Source organism: Apis laboriosa, unplaced genomic scaffold (genome assembly GCF_014066325.1).
Source record: "Apis laboriosa isolate Shangri-la unplaced genomic scaffold, ASM1406632v1 scaffold40_cov151, whole genome shotgun sequence".
Taxonomy (NCBI): Eukaryota; Metazoa; Arthropoda; class Insecta; order Hymenoptera; family Apidae; genus Apis; species Apis laboriosa.
In genome coordinates, this window is record NW_025223180.1 from 4252474 (window position 1) to 4271332 (window position 18859).

General features: G+C 38.6%; 1 protein-coding gene across 12 annotated transcripts in view; it reads left to right on the plus strand.

Moving 5' to 3' along the window:
* Positions 1-18859, plus strand: part of LOC122715815 (glutamate receptor ionotropic, kainate 2-like) — a 235081-nt gene that overhangs the window by 134102 nt on the left and 82120 nt on the right. For all 12 annotated transcript variants that reach the window (XR_006346909.1, XM_043938291.1, XM_043938296.1 and 9 more), the window contains one exon: positions 8910-9067. Coding sequence is in view for 11 of the 12 variants with exons in the window: in XM_043938291.1 (XP_043794226.1) it covers positions 8910-9067 (158 nt within the window). In the remaining variant the exon portion in view is untranslated. The remainder of the gene's footprint in view (positions 1-8909; positions 9068-18859) is intronic.

Consider the following 18859-nt stretch of genomic DNA (forward strand, 5'->3'; position numbering starts at 1 on the left):
GTTTTTTGAAAAATATATCTCAATTAATGATTGTAATTTTTATGTTTAATCGATGTATCAGAATTAAAAAAGAATCTTAAAATTGAGAAATTGGAAATTGACAGAATCTATTATTTAGGAAAATTGTGAGTTGATCGCGATGTTAAACGTAGAGAGATTTAAAATATCTCGATCAGATTTTATTTATATAAAGATTCGTTTCAACTGAAGATATACGAATTCAAATATTATCCAGACAAAAATTCAGCGATTAATTTCAAGCAACTTGGTGAATACTAATAAATTTTAGTGAAGTTGATCCATGGTATTCCAAAATCATAAGAAATTACGATTCGCTATCTTCGTTACCTTCCATCTCGTAATTTCAAAATAAGATAAAAGTAAACAGAGCCAGCTCAAACGTCCAAGTTTGCGAAATTCATACAATTTTTTCCGTTGCCAACACGTTAAACAAACGTGTAGTTTTGTCGATCAATTTCCCCCCAAGTCGTAATTGAAACATTGGAAGAAAACAAGGGGGAAGGACAATCAAAGCAAGCTACGTATTTATTCAAATTAGCGCGAAACCTACATTCGAATGTGTTTGAAATGTATTTGTTTCGACAGTGCAATTGACTCGTCCGGGCCATTGTTCGTCCCAGGTTTCCGAGGAAACAAAGGATTGTCATTAACGTAGAATTCTCTTACCCGTACTTTTATCTGTATTTTTACAAAAGGTGTTGTAGCGCATTGTTTTTCAGTTTCCATTTAACACCGAAATCTTGACTTGAAAATGGACTTTGCACTTCTTTCAGAAGTAAATCTTCATTATCGCAATCTTGTACAATGAATCTATCCAAAAATTTTTCTCTCATTTCACGCATTTATTTATATTTTTTCATCACCTATTCGATTAAAGGAAATGCAATTTCTGTCCAGATCGAGGTTATGCATATTTCTCCTCTTTTTCCCAAATGCACGAAACACTTTCATCAGTCGGTGTCACGAATTCGCGACAGGAGTTGCGGAAAATAAAAAGGAAGGGAGGAGAAAAATGAGGAAAAGGGAAAAAGAAATAGCGTTGGTAAAGGGCGAGAGAAGATTGACGGGACTTTCATTATGAAAAGTTGTGTCAGGTCGCGGTGAAAGATAAAAGCGTGTGCGCATTTTCGCAAGAGCTGCGACACATTATATGTATATAGATATAGACGTAGATTTGGTAAGATAACCCGCGAGTATAGTATAAGATATTCGGTCGAAAACGTGCTCGAAATGTACATAACGCAATAATCACGATAAATATCCCTTCTTCCCTTCGTCATCTTCGTGCTCTTAATTTCCATCGATACCGCGATAAACGTAATAAAGTGTCGCGCCTTCCATTGCCTTCCATTGCGCCACCATTGAAATATTTCCACGCAATTTGCATCGTCCGCGGGATCCGCTGCTCTCTTACACGTCGACGTGTCACGAGGAGAATACGTAATGTCCGAACGTTCTCCTGTTTTACGAATTATCCACTGGTCGTATCGCGAAACTCGACAACGATCGATTGTGTAACGTGACCGATGGAACGGAAATCGATGCACCAGGGATCGTGTCGTATCTGGGAGACACGTTTCGAATTTTCGCGATGAATTCCGCGCCACGTGCATTCTAGTTCTATAAACTGTTAATGTCTGATGAAATTATGAGAACGGATTCTTTGAAGGGGATATAAATTTACAGGGTTTAATCGTTTGATAAATTAATATTTTATTTTAATTTTACTCGTTCCTCTTGTCACGAAAATTAAATGAATTTAAACATCTTCGATCGATATCTTCGATATAATACATTCAAATTTACCCAATACAATACAGAACAGATTAAATTAAACGAGACGCTTCTTTGTCTCTCGAAACAAAATACGCTAACGGATGATAATTAATACCAGTTAAAAGCAAGGATTCTTCCTCTTTAAAATGCTTTTTGTTTCGCGTTAATAGGGCGTTTCGTTTCGAAGATACGATCGTCCAAAGTGGAACATAGTTTTGGACGCGCGTTCGTTATCTCCGTTCTTCTCGCGCGGTCGGATTCTCTCTTTCTGTCTCGCGCGCGCGCACTGTCACTGACCTAGGCCAAAGGGGGGCGCCAGTGGCGTGGTCAGTGACGAGAGCTGAGTCAGCGGTTTTTTTCATAGCGCCACCGCTACGTACGCATTTCCAGGAAAAAAAGAAGTGGGTCACGAAGTATCCAGGAATCTCAATTGTCATTCAATTCTTCGCGCATTTTGAACATTTTACTTTTGCGCCGTTCTATCTCCGCAACGGATCAAGATATTAACGTGGAACAAAGTACGTTTTGTAGAGGACGCTTTCGCATATCAACTGAGCGTGTTTTGTCCGAATTTTTTTTTGCCGAACTTTTTTTAAAAATTATTGCCACTGCATCATATGTTTTACGAAAGATTACTTTTTTTAAATTATTATTATTATTATTATTATTATTATTATTATTTTGTTTTGCTAGTTATTAATGAAAACGTTAAACGAAGATGTGTTTTATCTTTACGAGTCCTTTGAATATTTTATATCTTTTTATCCATCGCGTGCATCTTATATATATATATTATTTTTGTATATTCTATTATTATTGTAGATTTACATAGAATATATTTTCTAACGAGTTTCTAAAAATATGAAATTAATAATATTTATTGCAACGATATCTTTCTTTTTATATATTAATATCTTAATAATTAAATACCTTAATAACAAGTAGAAATCGTATATTAAATTCAACTCGGGGAAAATTTTAATTATTGCAGACAAAGGGGAACGAGGGATGAAAGCATCGAATTGTAACTGTGTGTAGTTAAAGATCAAGGCAATCCCATTTCGCGCGCGTCTTAATTACAAATTCTCTTCTTCTATTTACCATGGTATAAGGACTGCAACTTTATTTTGCTTTACACCGCTTTTATTACGGAACGTTGTTCGACTTTGTTGTAATGTAATGCATTTTCAACTGTATCTAAGCGTTGGCAGTTAGCATCGGCAACGATCCGACTCGATTTTGAGATTCGACGCCCCTTTAAGCGAAATTGGTCTCCGGGCGATAATTTATCGGTTGGAATTAAACGAAACGCGGGCAATCTCGCTCGGGATGGCGGGCTATTTTCGAAAGAACGGGTTGAGGGGAAATATAGAAACGGAATGAGAATGGGTGTTGCAGGGATTACCGAGATTGCGGGCTAGAAGGATTATTCAGATTAGTCGGTAAAATATTCGGAACGAAAGATTTGCTTGCCGGCGACGAACGTTGGGGATTTATGCACCTAACAATTAACTTAACCCTCGTGCGGTGAGAGTGACACCTCGAACGAATTGCCACCGCGATACGCCTCTGGCGAATGTTAAATTCTCTTATCATCGTGGGAGAAGTCACGATGAATTTTTCACCAAATTTGTCTAATTTTTCAAATTTAACGGGTAAAAATTAACTAATCGCGAGATATATATATATATATATATAGAGAGAGAAAGATTAAAAATGAGAATGAAATTGAATAATTATAAAAGTATAATATAATAGATGATTACCGAGTTTTAAATGATTTAAGAGATAATTAAAATGGAATATTTCAATGAAACAATTTTTTTTTTTTTATATAAAAGTTGTTTCTAAAATATTCGAAGATAATAATTTTTTACTTCGTACAAAAGGGAACTCCAACTTTCTGTTCATTCTTTTTCTCTTCTATTCAGCAACTAACGAAAACTCGCCGAGGATATTAAAAACAAAAATTCTCACCGATGAAATTAAATTACAATCAACACTCTTACGAAATCAATACAAAATTCATAATTCATTGTTTCGAAATAAAATATTAATCGCGGATAAACTCTTTCGAATAATGATCCCAATATCAATTCACCAAAGAAAGATCAAAATTTATCCAACCAATTTATCGAACAAGTTTGGAAGGAAACCGCAACGAGGACAGGCCGCGTGGAACAGGCCCCAATCAAATAATTCGCAAAGCTTTGGATCTATCCGTAGAACGAGAGCGTTTAAAGCAGCGAAAGATAAATTAACCGTCGGTAGACGATGTCGGTCTACCAAGTTACCAGGGTGGAAATACAACGTGTATCGGGTGCGGGAAAACGTGACCAGGCCCGACTCACGATTTGCGCATACTCTGCGCCCAGTACTCGTCGAAAACCGAACACGCTCGAGCGAGAGATGGTGGGCAACAATTGTCGCGGTCAGATTTACAGCGTATTTTCTACGATTATGGGAGACGCGTGGCATGCAAACCCTCGAATAATCCCGATCCCCCACCGATTTATAACCCACTCTCATTGTTTCGTTCCTTTTTTTTCGCGGAAACGAAACACACCCTTCCTCCCTTCGTATTTCCATACACGCTTTCAACACGTTTCGCGTATCGCCTGTGCGCACGATCCTCGAGCCGCATTACATCGATTCCTCGCGTTTCCTCCTCGCGTCGAGAAAATCTGAACTAAGTCTCGTGGCGAGATCTCGAAATGGTTTCGCTTGAACTCGGTTGGGATAGGCGCTACGTAGGTGTAATTCGTGGAATCGTGCGTTAATGGATACACACGGCGTGGATTATTAAATTTTGAATCGATGAAAGGAGCGTATAATTGATGGTTGTTGGAGATAATAGAATTTGTTTGTTATTATGATAGATGTTCGTGGTTTATTAAATATTTTCACATTGGTAATTTTGTATTCCTTTCTCTGCGTTAATGGGCCAATTTCTATGTAGATATTCCGCGTCCCTTTCCCCACGAATTCTCGAGGTGTATCCTGTGTGTATACATTGTGTGGAAATTCAACAGTGTCTCCGTACTTTGCAACTTTCTCCCAACGCTTGTTTCTGTCCATTCCTCTATACACGTGCGAATAGTGTACAGGGATGGAGGCGAAACTTGGCGAGAGCTTCTCTCGTGAAGTCAATTTTCGGCATTCGTGCATCCTTCAATGTTCCTGTTGTTTGATTATCTTTCAAAGTGAAGTTTCAAATATTGGCTTTACGGGGCTCCACTTGTAAAACACTCTTTTCGAGTAGTGGCGGCAAACTTTCCCCCGATTGATTAATAATTTAATAATTTAATCGGAATTAATTCGAGGAAGAGTATCGTCGCGGTGTCGATCTGGTTATTAATTTTTGAAATATTAATAAAAACGTGAAAAATACGAACGATATGGCCGCCGGAGGAATTTAATACTCTTTGCGCAGGTCGTGGAACGCGTTCATTAAACGCGATCAGGTTTATGACGTATTCTCGACAAGCATTTTTTCGATCAGAACGGCCCTGGCCCATTTTCTGAAATTACTACGCCATCGTTCTACGATATCATTGCGTTAATTTGTTTTCTAATTATCGGTGCTCGAATATAATGGCGTTCGAAACCGATCGATACCGTGTAATTATTACTTTCCCGTAGTTACAGTGTATATTGAATACTTAAATTATGGAAACAAATTGTTGTAAATCCGTTAACAGCTTAGACTCTTTATATATATATATATATATATATATAGTTTAAGCAAGCAAAATTTTTACTTACTCGTTATAATCAAAAGAATTAAATTTAATTAAACAAGCTAGTCTCTATTAATTCGAATGTATCCTTTTTCTGGTGCGCACTTCGTTATGGCTACAAAAAAAAAAAAGAAAAACTAAAAAAGGGAAAGAAAAGTTCGAAACCCAATGCATATATATATACTTATTTATAGAAAATTTACATGATGTATAATCTCTTAAAAAAAAAAAAGAAATATAGAAAATGTATAATAACACTCGAAACGGAGAATCTATTAATTAATCGTTCAAAAGACGTGACGTTCGTTGATTACGGTGAGAGGATCGTTTGAAATTGAACATTCCCGGGAAAAGAAGACCGTGTACACACTTTTTCTAGATCCCCCGCAGCGTTCTTCTTCTTGTGCCAACTGATCACTGTTGCAAGAAAACACCTCCTGTATCTCGGTTAATCGGCCCGCCCTGCGCGCGCTTTTTCCCCAAAAGTAACTCCAGGAAAGAAGAGTAACTCTCCATTAAACAAGTTAGAGCTCGGTCAAAGAAACGAGCTCTCTCTCTCTCTCTCTCTCTCTCGCTAAGCTCAAGTAAGAGATCGGGAAAGATGAGAGCGGAGCGAAAAGTTTGTCTCGTCCTCGACAAGGGGGAAACCGCGGCAAGATTGATGCACCCTTTCAAATATTGGCAATCAATGGTTCGAGATTCAGCTTCGAATTCATGCGCGTTTCGGGCCGAGACACATCCGGGATAAAATCTTGGAAACGAGCTTGCGCACGAGTACAAGATCACCGTGGATAGGTAGTGAAAAGGTCGGGGGTAGGGGGTGCGGAGGGGGTGAGAAAGGAGGCGAAACGGTACGGCGAAAGTTGCTCGGCGGAAAAATATACAGCGGCGCTTTTAGGAAGTTGGGATTATCGGAAAAGCGGGTTTCGAAACGCGAGTTACGCGGATCTCCTCGCGGGAAACTCGGTGGCGAAGTTGGTCGAGGGGGCTGGGCTCGGCTGGCCGTAATAGTCGTTTTCCACGTGAAACTGAACCGCCCCCTCCTGAATGGAAAAACCTATGGCCGCGTGCCCTTGCTAACTTTTGAAACATCGGTCGCGCCAGTTGGCGAGCAAGGGGAAAACTCCCCCCCAGTTTGGGGGAAACTGGTTTCAGCTCGGATCGATATTAGCGAAACGAAGGAATTTTCTAATTTCTGGCCAAACTTGGGTATAAATCTGCTCGAGAGGCGGAGTTTCGAGTAAGAATCCGTTATGGATAAATTCGTTCGTTTTACTTTCCGTTATTGGCGAGCGGGAGAAGAGAAAAGTTGTGCATCTCCTATAATGAAACGAATGGTTCACGATTCGATCGATGATTTCTGTTTAGAATTTTACTTCGGATGAATGATAGCGATACAAGTGTTAAAATAATTGAGTTGAAGTAAAATTATACAACCAGTTCAACTATTACGATTCTCATCCCTTCGACACGATAGAACGAAGTAGTTGGCCGACAATACTGCAATTTATGTCGTTTATCATTGTTGGTTGCGTACGTAAGAGCGGATATCGGTGGATATTTTCGCCGATTTTTAACCGTATGCGAAATAATACGTTTTCCGTGGAGTTACATTAGTCCATTCAAAGATAAGTTGAAAGATAATGGTAGTTGGCAGTCTGTTTATCAGGAGAAGGGAAAAAAGACACGAGTCCGCGAGCAGTGAGTTTTTAGATGATTGATGATGATTCCACGAATGGTGGAATGGAAGATAATGGTAGCTGGCGAGAATTTTTTGCGATTTTTCCATTTTTCTTTCGCCACTCTGTCCTCCCCGAGTTATAATTTCGCCTCTTCTCGCCAGAAAACCCTTCTCGGAAGCCTCTCCGCAGAATAGTTGACCTTACATCAGCGAGTAAATAGCTGAAACTGAAGTACAAGAGAGTTTATTAACATTTCCCCGCCCTCGCCGTATCCTCGAAATTAATATTCCAATATCTTCGGATCCTTGGCTCGTTTAATAGTTTTGGACAAACGGTCCACGTGTAATTTCACGCTCGAATTTCCAACTCTCGATACATCCAACTTCGTTCGAAGACACTCGAGAATGGAAATTTAAGGATAATGTAACGGATAATATAAATTCCTATATGGATTCCGTGAAATCGAATTTCCTCCATGATTCTTCTTCGTTTTCGTAGAAATGAAAAAAAATCGAGAAAAATTGGCGGTCGTGATGGTTGATGATCAGGCGTCCTTACAACAGGGGGAAAGAAGGGAGCTTGGAAAATGATTAAAAATATCACTAACACGGAGATAGAACGTGGTACGCGTACGGCTGTGATATTTTATAGAGTTTCATGGCAGCGATAATAGCGTCTATAGAACTTCCGTGATAGTTCCAATTTATGGAGTAACGTTATCGATATTTCATCGGGTCAGATCGCAATCTAACATTCTAATGGGATCTAAAGTGAAAACTGTAAATTGGAGGATGCTTCCTCGTGACCACCTCTGTTGGGATTAATCACCGATTTGAGTTTGGCAAACGGAGGCGAACGAGAAACCGAACTCGGATTAAAATTTGTAATATTTGTCGTTGAAGTGTAAATTAGTACATGTATATATAATCATCAACGATTTATCCGTTTATTTATCAGAAAAGCTGGAAAGATATTACCAATTGATGATGTGTAGATGTTCGTGCAAGATTTATATTTTTATTACGAATAAGGAAATGGGATGTATATAAATCAAAATTATAACGAGTGCTTTTTGCTTCAATATTTTATGCATTTTTGCATAATATTCGCATCCCCTGTATATTCCCTTTTAAATTTTCCATGGCTGCACGAGTATCCGTATCCAACTGGTTAATAATGAATCATCGGGCTTGGATTATATTTTAATCCATTAAGCGCATACACAATTAATTTCGACCCTCTAAATTATTTCAAATCCATAACGCGAACATAAGATAGAATTTTCAATCTCTTCTAAATCTAAAAAAAAAAAAAAAAAAAATCGTATTCTGTATCTCTTCTCGAGATACGATCGAATAACTAGATCCACAAGTATTATCGAAACATTCCTGAGCGGATCCAACAATCTTTCTTAATAACGAATTGATTAATCAATCGCGATAAAACGTGGAACGTGGTCTCATTTGCTTAGCTTAGTTGTCGCGTGTATCCTCACGGTTCATTACACCTTTGAAATTCGAGTCGCGTTTCGAGAATCCGTGCGCAAACGAGTTTAGAGGAATCAAATAAATATCGCCGGAAGAGGTGAAGTATATATATATATATATATCCCCTATTTGAAACGATGGATCGTCGTTCGTGGGTTACGATCGCGGCTAATAAGCGGCGCGCGTGTGTGCGTGTGTTTCAGGCGTACGTTGATCTGGTGAAAGCCTGGGGCTGGAAGAGCTTTACCATCATCTACGAGAATAACGAAGGGCTGGTGCGTTTGCAGGAGTTACTGAAGGCACACGGACCCAGCGAATTTCCTATTACGGTCAGGCAGCTCAGCGAGGGCTCTGAATATCGGTGAGTTTTTTTTTTTTTTTCTGATCTTTACTTGCTTTCAGTGTTTCTCAATGCGTCAATACGGATTATATCTAAATTTAAAGCAAAGATTTTATTATTGTATAAAATTTTTTAACGGCGGATACTCGTCGATATTCGTAAGTAATAATTTTGGAGTAGGAATTTTTATAAATGTTTATCTTGTGTTAAAAAATAGAAAATTATTACGTATACACGAGGGATAATAAAAGAAAGGTTGAGAGACGCTGGTTTAGATGAAAGATACTCGAATACTCGCAAAGGTCGATAGCTAACTTTTATCGATTGACGGATAAGTGTTCGATTACTTTCTCGGTAAATACAGTTGGCTGCGTTTGGGGCAAATGTATGCAGAGCGGTTGAGAGGAAAGAAAAGGGATTAGTTATAAGAAAAAAAAAGAAAAAGGAAAAAAAAGTAAAATTGGATGTAATTAATCGACCGATGAGATTTTTTCGTTTCGTTTGAATTCAAAAAGGAAAAAAAAGAATCCGATTTTAATCGTACACCAAAACCGCAAAAATGTTTTAATTTTAAATAACGTTTAATAACGTCTCTTTTCTTAAAGCTTCTCAAAGATATGTTCAAAGAAAATTTTTAATCACGGACCGAGTTTTAATTAAAACGCAAATCTATAATTTCCAAATCCAAAGATGGTATTAAATCTTGCAATTACCCACCGCCTCAACCTTAAAATCAGATGTTTCCTCCAGTAGCGACTAATCTATGCTTAACTCTCGAATTACTTTCTTATCCGAGCCCAAACGTTATAGCAATTAAATTATTCGTTAATAAGGTAATTCACCGATTGAACGACTGCGAGTGTTGAATTCACGCTTATTTAAATATAAAAGGACTTGAAAGAACCTTTCACCTGTGAAAGGTAAGCTTCCAAGACCAAATCTCGTTACTTAATCTGCGTTAATGAAGTTTTTTTCTAGCTTCTACCTTCTTTGAGCTCTTTGTTTTTTTTTTTTTTTAATATCCTTCGTTTATTAATATAAATCTTTATGATAATATGATGCAATATGATGCAATATTAATAAACGAACGAATAGAAAAACGTATAGAAGAACGAATGAAAACGATTGAATTTGAAATCAAATTGTCGATCGATTTCAATATGGCATCATTGATACGCTGCACTTCCATCCTAACGTCTCGAACTGGAACGGTTGAAAAACGGTGGAATCGTTTCCAAGATTTATCGTCATCTTCTCCTTATTTCTTATTGAAACGTTTCTCATCGAATGATTATCCTCGAAAGGAAATTATTACAAGCTGAAGAAGTTTTAAAAAGTTGGAAATTTATTTACATTATTATTATGAGAATTACAAAGAATTGCAAAGAATTATCTTTGAATACTTTTGAAACGAGGATAAGAAACTTGGTAAGCTCAATGAATTCATCGAGATGTCTTTTTCGAAGAAATCGAAGAATGAAAATAATATACGTAACTGGCGAATGAACGACGTTTATTTCTGTCATTAGTCGAATCTCTCTCTCTCTCTCTAATTTCCATTTTATTTCGCGATGAAGTCGCGTGAAATCCTATTAACCGGTTCCACGGTTAAGATTGTCGTTAAGTTTAAAAGTCGGATCCCGCAACAATCCGTGCAACGTCGTCCTCGAGTTAGTTAGACGAAGAATTTTCGCAAGAGGATCTCGTCCGTGGTGAATTGGACGATAGAGCAGACGGCGGCCAGGCGATCCATCAAGATCGCGCGTAAAATGCAGTCAATCTATCAAACGTCGCGTCGTGCAACATAACTGCCTGTGTAAATGCAGATTTTAGAGGGTCGAGGCTTGTACAACGTTTTGCTTTTCATTTGTATTTCCCATTGAAACTACCTACTCTTCGATATATATATTGCACGTATCGAAGGAGAGGAAGAGATTTTAATTCGCAACAATAAACGTTTCGTAATTGATAAATGACTTTTTACCATTATCCATATATATATATATATATATATAGAACTTCTTGATGATATATATTTGCCAAAGCATGGTCGTAATAACAAATCGCGATGTTGTTGCATTCAATTACATTCGTTTATTTATTACGATCGCTTATTACAAATTTATTTATTCATTATTCGATGACATTGTTATTTTCCCGTTTATTACTCAACGCAACAGAGACGCGCAATATCGATAAATCAATATATAACCGACCCGTAAAGTAAATCTCTAAAATATGCACGATCCGATAAACGATATCCAATCGCTTTAATGAACTTTTCATCATTTACCACGATATCAAACGTATCCAATATCGACGAATCAAAACTTGCAACTTGCGAATTGGGGTGATCAAATATCAACAAAAAAAAAGTATCAAAACCGTGAAAAGTAGAATAAAGACTCTCGACAAACATGAAAGTTGTCGGCGAGATCGCAATTGCACCTAACCAATCGTTCCAAGGATCCAAGGAACAGCATCGTTCGTATAATCGTTCCCTTCGAAGCAGCCACTTGTCGAAATTTCAGCAATTCCGATGATCGACGTTGTCGTTGCATTAACGCGGCGACCTGCAACAGCGATTCTGTCACGATCGATACTTGTACCATTCCCGGAGAATACACCATTACGAATTAAACTCCTCGTCTCCTCCTCTCCTCTTCTCTCTCTCTCTCTCTCTCTGCTACATCTTGTCGACAGCCCACAATGATCTTCTTACGCGTCTATGGTGTGGGTGACGTATCGATCGGTGGATGGAAAGTGTGTCAACTGCGCTTCACGCGGCGTATAAGGCAAATCTTCATCTCCGCCATTCTCCGATACGAGTTCTTAGAAGAATCGTGCGCTCACTTTGCGCCTCTTACGGCTGGCTTCGATGTCTAAGCGCGAAAGAAGGGAGGTGTGTTCCCCTCGCGCGTTGCATTATTCATGGAAGCATGGGGGTGTACGGGGGGTGGCTTATTGCGGCCACGGAACGACGGGGATTTGAATAAATTCGGTTAGACGCGACGTATCCATTTCACTGGGAAATTCATCGTCCCCTGCGCTAATATCGGATGCATCGCGGGGAAATTGTTTTTTTTTTTTTTTTTTCGTGCTTTCGTTCACTGCATTTCGTCCAAAGGAGGAGGGTGGCAACTTTCACCGTTGCGAACTTGGGAAAGATCGGCCGATTTCTATGCATGGCTCGCCTATTTTTATGGATATGGTAAGAAAGATGGTTGCGATTATTAAGGAGGAATGGAATTTTTTTCGCTGAGGAAACGAAGGATGAAAGATTCTAGTGATTTCTACTATTATCGATTAATATTACGTTCAATTGTCTCCTTTCGATGATGTCACTTGTTGGAAGAAACCATTGTTTTAAATTGATTGTTAAAACTTTTGTAAGGATTTGAACGAAAGTTTCGATTTTTCAGAATAGTGGAGTACTAGTGGAGGATAAGATTCGATAAAAATAAGATTTCCTTTCTCTTCGACCCCTTTCTTTTCGTTCTTTCATTCGTTCATTCATTCGCGGCGCAACTTTGAAAATTAGATGGCTTCTCGCTCCTTTTGTCGAGTCGTTTCACGATCGATTTTCATGAGAACGCCCTAAGAGAAAGATTATCCTTTCACAGAATGATAAAGACGTTCGAAAAATATGATACCTCTAAGTAGCTACCGTTTGTATTGTTAAACTTGGGGCAGATTGAATGAAAGTATAATAAATTCCTAGATATATGAACTCCCCGGAAACCATTCTGAAATCGTGGAGTATCGTGCAAGTACGTTCTACTTTACTTTCACAATTTTCACCGGGAACTTTGCTTGAATTTCCATTTTCATTTCTGAAAACCGCCTATTCAACTTCTTCGCATTTCCAGATAGAGAGAGAGAGAGGGAGAGAAAAAATAGTGTAACTTTAACAAAGAACAATAAGACCAGTGTGAAAATAGAACTTAAAGAAAGCGTTATACACAAGTGATTCACAAAGAATACTTAAATATTCTCATTGTATCCTTCATCGAAATAGGCTATACATTTATACAAAATAACACATTTCTTCAAACGATATCGAAATGAATTTTTTCTAGAATTCTACGAAAACCTTTCTTACCTTTGAACTTAAAAATTTATTAATCGTATATAAACGAAACATCTCTTCGAGGACGAAAAGAATTTCAAAAAATTTCACATACTCGAACACGCGAGAAATTCCAATTTCTTTTCAATAATGGTCGAAAGCAAAGAGCACATCGGAACTTTTAACCTTTTTCCCTCGAACAAGAGTGAATGATGATCGCGCGAGAAAATAACGTAGTTTCTGGATAGTGGTTGCGGTTTCAAGGTGAATGAACAATCGAATGTGGACGTTGGCTACATACGCGGGACGCAACGATCGCTGTCGTTGAATCGATAATGTCGTGTCCGTCAAATCGAGAAACATCCCGATCATACTTGTATCCAGACAACACCGGTGTTTTATCATAGAATGCGCGAGGAAAGCTCGAGAAACCGATTCCATTGGAAATGCCACTCTCGTAAGAGTCGATCGAAGTTCTTATTCTCTGATTCTTTCGAATTGATCATCGATGTGGATCGATCGCGTGGCTCGATTTTTCACGATTCTTTACGTGATCGGTATCCATTTCTCTCACACAAGTCTCTGGAATAAGTTTTTAACTCTTTGCACTCCAAGTTTTGCTCGGTCGAACTAGCAACTCCAGACTCAGACCCGCGCGTTCGGTGTGTTCGGTGACCTCATAAGATTACCATAAGATAATTATTCATAAAATAAAATTATACCTCATAAGATTATACATAAAGGGCTTAGGAACCTATTTATGAAGCGATATTCTAAAAGAATCAAACATAAATAAAATAAATAAGTATTGTAAAATAAATAAATATCAAAAATAAATATTGTCGTCATTCAAGTTGCAACAATCCCAGTGGTGCTGGAGAGTCACCGTTGGAGAGCAAAGGGTTAATATATAAAAGGTAGGATTCGATTGGTCGATAATTTCCTCGAAAAAAGATCCATGGATCGTAAAGTCTTGTCGCATTTATTCGCGATCGTAATGGAAGCAAAATAAAAGAGTCGGGGATGGTGGTGGCGGTGGTAAATCCAATTTGTCTTGTGTCTTTATCCGCACGGATGGGGAGGGGGAGGGAGAGGGAGAGGGATGCGCATTTCTCTCAATAGAAAAAACTTTGCCTAGAAGAGTACCTTCGTTTTGGACCGTGGATGAGCGTAATCGACGTCGAAAAACCGGTCAGGAACGGTCTGGAAAAGGGAGAGAAAAAAAAAAAAAAATAAAAAATAAAAATAAAAAGAGAGGAGAGAGAAAGAGTAAAAATAAAGAGGAACGAAGGGTATGGATGGTTGGATACTCATCCGTGTTCTCTTTGATCAATCAGACCACCATCGTTTCACGGATGTGACGTAACATGCGGTAGACCAGTCGAAACGCGGCTTTCGACTTGCTCTCGACCAGGCGGTGGCCATTTTCCTCGTTTCTAAGCTCGAAGCCGCAAAGTTCCTTCGAATAGGTATGTCCTTTGAAGCCTTTGCTCTTGGCTTATCGTAATGGCCGCGTACCGGCCCCACGTCGAAACGGGGATCGAACGTTTCCTTCTTTCTTTCTCGAAACATTTCAATTATTTATACTGGATCGTTTCGATTCCTCCCCATTAAAGATCGTCTTCTTTTCCATTCTGGGGATAAAATCTCCCTGATTTTCTTTCCCATTGATTTGAAAAATTACAGTTTCTCTCTTGCGATTTTGAATGTTCAGCAAACATTGAAATATCAATGGAACGATATCTGTTGACCCTTTATATTCTCTCGATTATGATTAGAGATATTTTCTACGAGATCGGAGATTAAAGGTATAAATATCGACGAGAGAAAAGAAAATCTTTCTTTGAAAAGAATAATCTTTCTCACGACTCGATTTGGAAAAACGAATTTATAGAAAATAAATAAAGAAAAAAATTAAATAACGAGAAATATTGCATTATTTTTCACGCAAGATTTTTCTGAACATAAGAAGATAATGCGGTGCCGTAACAGGAAATCGATACGAAGATCAGAAAAGGATATTCGTCGTAAAAGTTGTGTCATCGATTTCGATTATCGGGCAATCGGGTATCCCACAATCGCTAATGACGCTTCTCCTCGATGCTTTACGATCGCGATAAGTTTCTGGTAATTTCTCCCCGCGGTAATAAAAGTCCCATCGAAGAAAGCAAAAGTATTTATGCCGGTGTGCGGACGTCGCGACGAGGAGGGATCGTCCTTTCCTTGACGATGCAACTCTCGCGAGTTTTCTACGTTCTTTTCCGACGAAACTTTAGCAATATGTCTTTTTATCAAGCTCCGTGAAAGTATCGAGAAAGATTTACTAATGTTTATCGTTGCACGAGTCGGGGCGAAGGGAATTCTGATAGAGGAATCGCGATCAATCCTTAAACTATCGCGAGGATCTTTTTGTTTCTTCGAAAAAAAATCTGAAATGAAATTAAAAATATCGTTAAACGTATTTTAGGAGATTCGTGTCAACTTTGTACATATCTAAAAAAAAAAAAAAAAAGAAGAAACAATTTATTTGTTTTAAAACAGGAGTAAACAGATTTCTACCAAGTTTTATATTGGTAAGAAGGGTATAAAATCCGCAAGATCGCGGAAATGTTAAAACATGTGAAAGTTCAGAGGTCGTTGAGTCGTGCATTAGTATTAAATGCGCACAGCGATGAAAAGAAAAACACGCAAGCAAGGGGTATAGAATAATTTAAATTCGAAAGCTCAAGTCTGAACGAGCTCAGAATTAAAATTTACGATTACGAGAACTCGTTAAAGCAAGCTCAACTATCAACGTTTCCAAATTTCAATTTTCCAGCCGCATCGCGAAAAAAAAAAATTTCAAACATCTACGTTCAAGTTAAAAAATCCAGATTAAAGGTTGGAGAGCTCAGGTTTTAACAGGGCTTGAAATTTAAATGTAGACTCGGTGTAGAATGGGAGGAAGTCGAAAAACCTTGCGAAATCGGGGGGGAAGACTCGTTAAAACTCGAATGCTCCGGCATTATAACGTTTCCGGAATTCAATTCTACGATCGATAGGGACGAAGGAAATGGAAAAGTTGTCGCAAAGCCGAGGAAATCGTTAAAATTTCGGTGTTGACGGTCATCACGATCTTCGTGATCTTGAACAATCTCACAAACGGGATGGAATCGAAGAAGAAATCTATGTGTAAAATTCGTTTGGAAAAATATTCGAGATCGAGATCGAGATGTTACTCTTAAATGTTACTCGATGATAAACCGTGAATAATTGATTGGATTATTCGATTAAAACGGGGATCCCGATTGAATTACGGCCAGCTGATCAAGCGGAACGAGAAAGAAAACGCTTTCGAATATACTCGTTAACCGAAGCGTAACAACGAGGTCGATTAACCTCTCCGTTTCCATCCGTTGTCGTCTCGCTTCTCGATTTTTCCCTTCTCCCCCCTCGCCTCCCTGCACACACGCGTACACAACGCGCTTCTCCTTTCGTATTCGACTCTCGAAGGCGGTTGGAATTTTTTTCCTACGCTTGAATATTCCCTAGATCTAAGTCGCAATTTCCATAAAAAAGATTTAGATCCTGGCGCTCCCGCGCCACTCGACCGCCACTTCATACCTATTCATAACATGCAGATGCGCCCGAACGTTGCCCGTTTTTTAACTCGCGAGAAAAGAGAAAGCGTGTATTCGGGAAGAAGCATGGTCGAAATGTTATACCACGCTTCGATTTCCCTGCTACGATCAACTTCTCTCCCTGAAATAAGATCAAAAGAATTTTTATTATCGTACCTCCCTTGAATACCTCCGAATTAATATTTGTGTAGAGAAAATTTAAAAATCACCAGTTATTAAATTTTTTAAAAAGAGGGTGAAGGATACCGGAATCAATTAAAATTCTACAAGAGGATTTTTACAATGTACAGATTGTCTTATTCGATGTTATTTTTTAATTGTTCTAAATGAGATATAATTTGCAGAGACCGAAAAACTTCCACTGCAAATGTATGTACACTAATCACAGATTAAATAAATTTTCTCGTATACTATCTATTGTTCAATACCGTGTTTCGATAGGATATCCAGCATCGAATTTTTTGACATAATTTGTTGACACGAAAAAAACGGCAACTATAACTGGACACAATTTTATATTTATTGAAAAAGACGAGAATCCAGGCGAGTTTCTCGGAACGTTTCATTAAAAAAAGCGAGCGAAAACGCGCGTTTTCAATCGAATCGTTGTATTTTCACTATTCCACCATTATATCCACAGTTCAACTTCGATATAACTTTTAACCGACCCAGTTTCCCCCGCAACAATATAATTGTCTCCCTGTCTCGTTCCATTTCTTCTCCTTCCCCTCCCCACCCTTCCCTCTCCACCCTTCTCTCGAAGGAGGGCACGCTACTCCGCCAGAAGCGAAACAAAAGGAGCGATTAAACGGGAACACCGAATCCGTCAGAGGGGGTTCTTGCCTTCCATCGCCCCTGCCGCCGCCCCATCTCGCTATCATCGCCCCTTTATTTGTATTGGTTAACCCACCCTGGAATCGCGGAACAAGCACGAGAAACCGACTCTCGAGGCGAGTAATTTTATCGTTAAGGTGGTGGTGGCTTTGTTGATGATAGGTAGTAGCTTCGGGGCTATAGAGATTTATTTGGAATTTTAGGGTGGATGATAAGCAGAACGGCTTCGGCTCCCTTCTTCGAGCGAGGAAATACTATCCAGGAATGTTGAGTTACGCTTGGTTGGCTGGTCGGTCGGTCGGTTGGTTGATGGCTCTCGAGTTTTCGAGAGAGCGTAATTATGCGAGGAGATTTTATACGCTGGTGCGTTCCAGCTTGGAAAGATTATGGGATTAGGAGGATGATGGAAGGGATATTGGCGATAGTGATTTTGGAATATTCAAATAAAGAATGAATTTTTACGAAGTGCAATTAATTAATAGAAATATTCTCTATCTATAAGTGATGAAGCAGCAGCATTGGAAAAACATTATAAATATATATTAATAGTAAATTTCCTATTAATAATAAGTTTCTTTTTACATCCACATTTCGATTCTTCGCGAATCAAAAAAAAAAGGATTAAAAAAAAAAGAACATCGTCGTGGTAGATTTTTTTCCCTCTCTTTCAATTTTACACATCGAGGAGCCGCATCGATGTGGAAGTGTTACACAACCATCGATTCTCTCTTTTTTTTCTTCCCTTCATTTCTTCCTCTTCGCTGGAGAACAAGAAAGAAAAAAAGGAACGAGGGTGGATCGAACGAGACACGCTGAATTAAGAGGAAAATGGTTGAAAGCTTGTATTATCGATGCTCGGTTTCATCGTGAAACCGATTCTTCCTTGATACACGCGTGCGAGACGTCGACTTCGTGGCTTACCTGTCAATCCTATGATAGAACTCTGTCAATCGAGGAACAATGTAAAAACGAGTCAACGAGGGATTAATCAAAGTCGAGATTGAAATTAGCGGGAAGAAGTTCGGAAGAAGGAGTCATAATTAAATTTCATTCCGACGAATCAGAATCGTGCTCGAATAGGAAAAGTCTTTCGCTATCTTTACTTTTCGATTACTTTACCAACTTTCTTCTCTGGGATGTGGGATGTCTCTTGGAAGAGACTTTCAATCTTCGCGGTGTCCAAGTTTCATGTTAATTATCTTGGGACAAACAAATCGGCGGATACGTCTCTTCTCTTTCTTTCCAGCGAGCAACAGTGGAAAATTCCATCAACTGCAATCGAGAAGATGA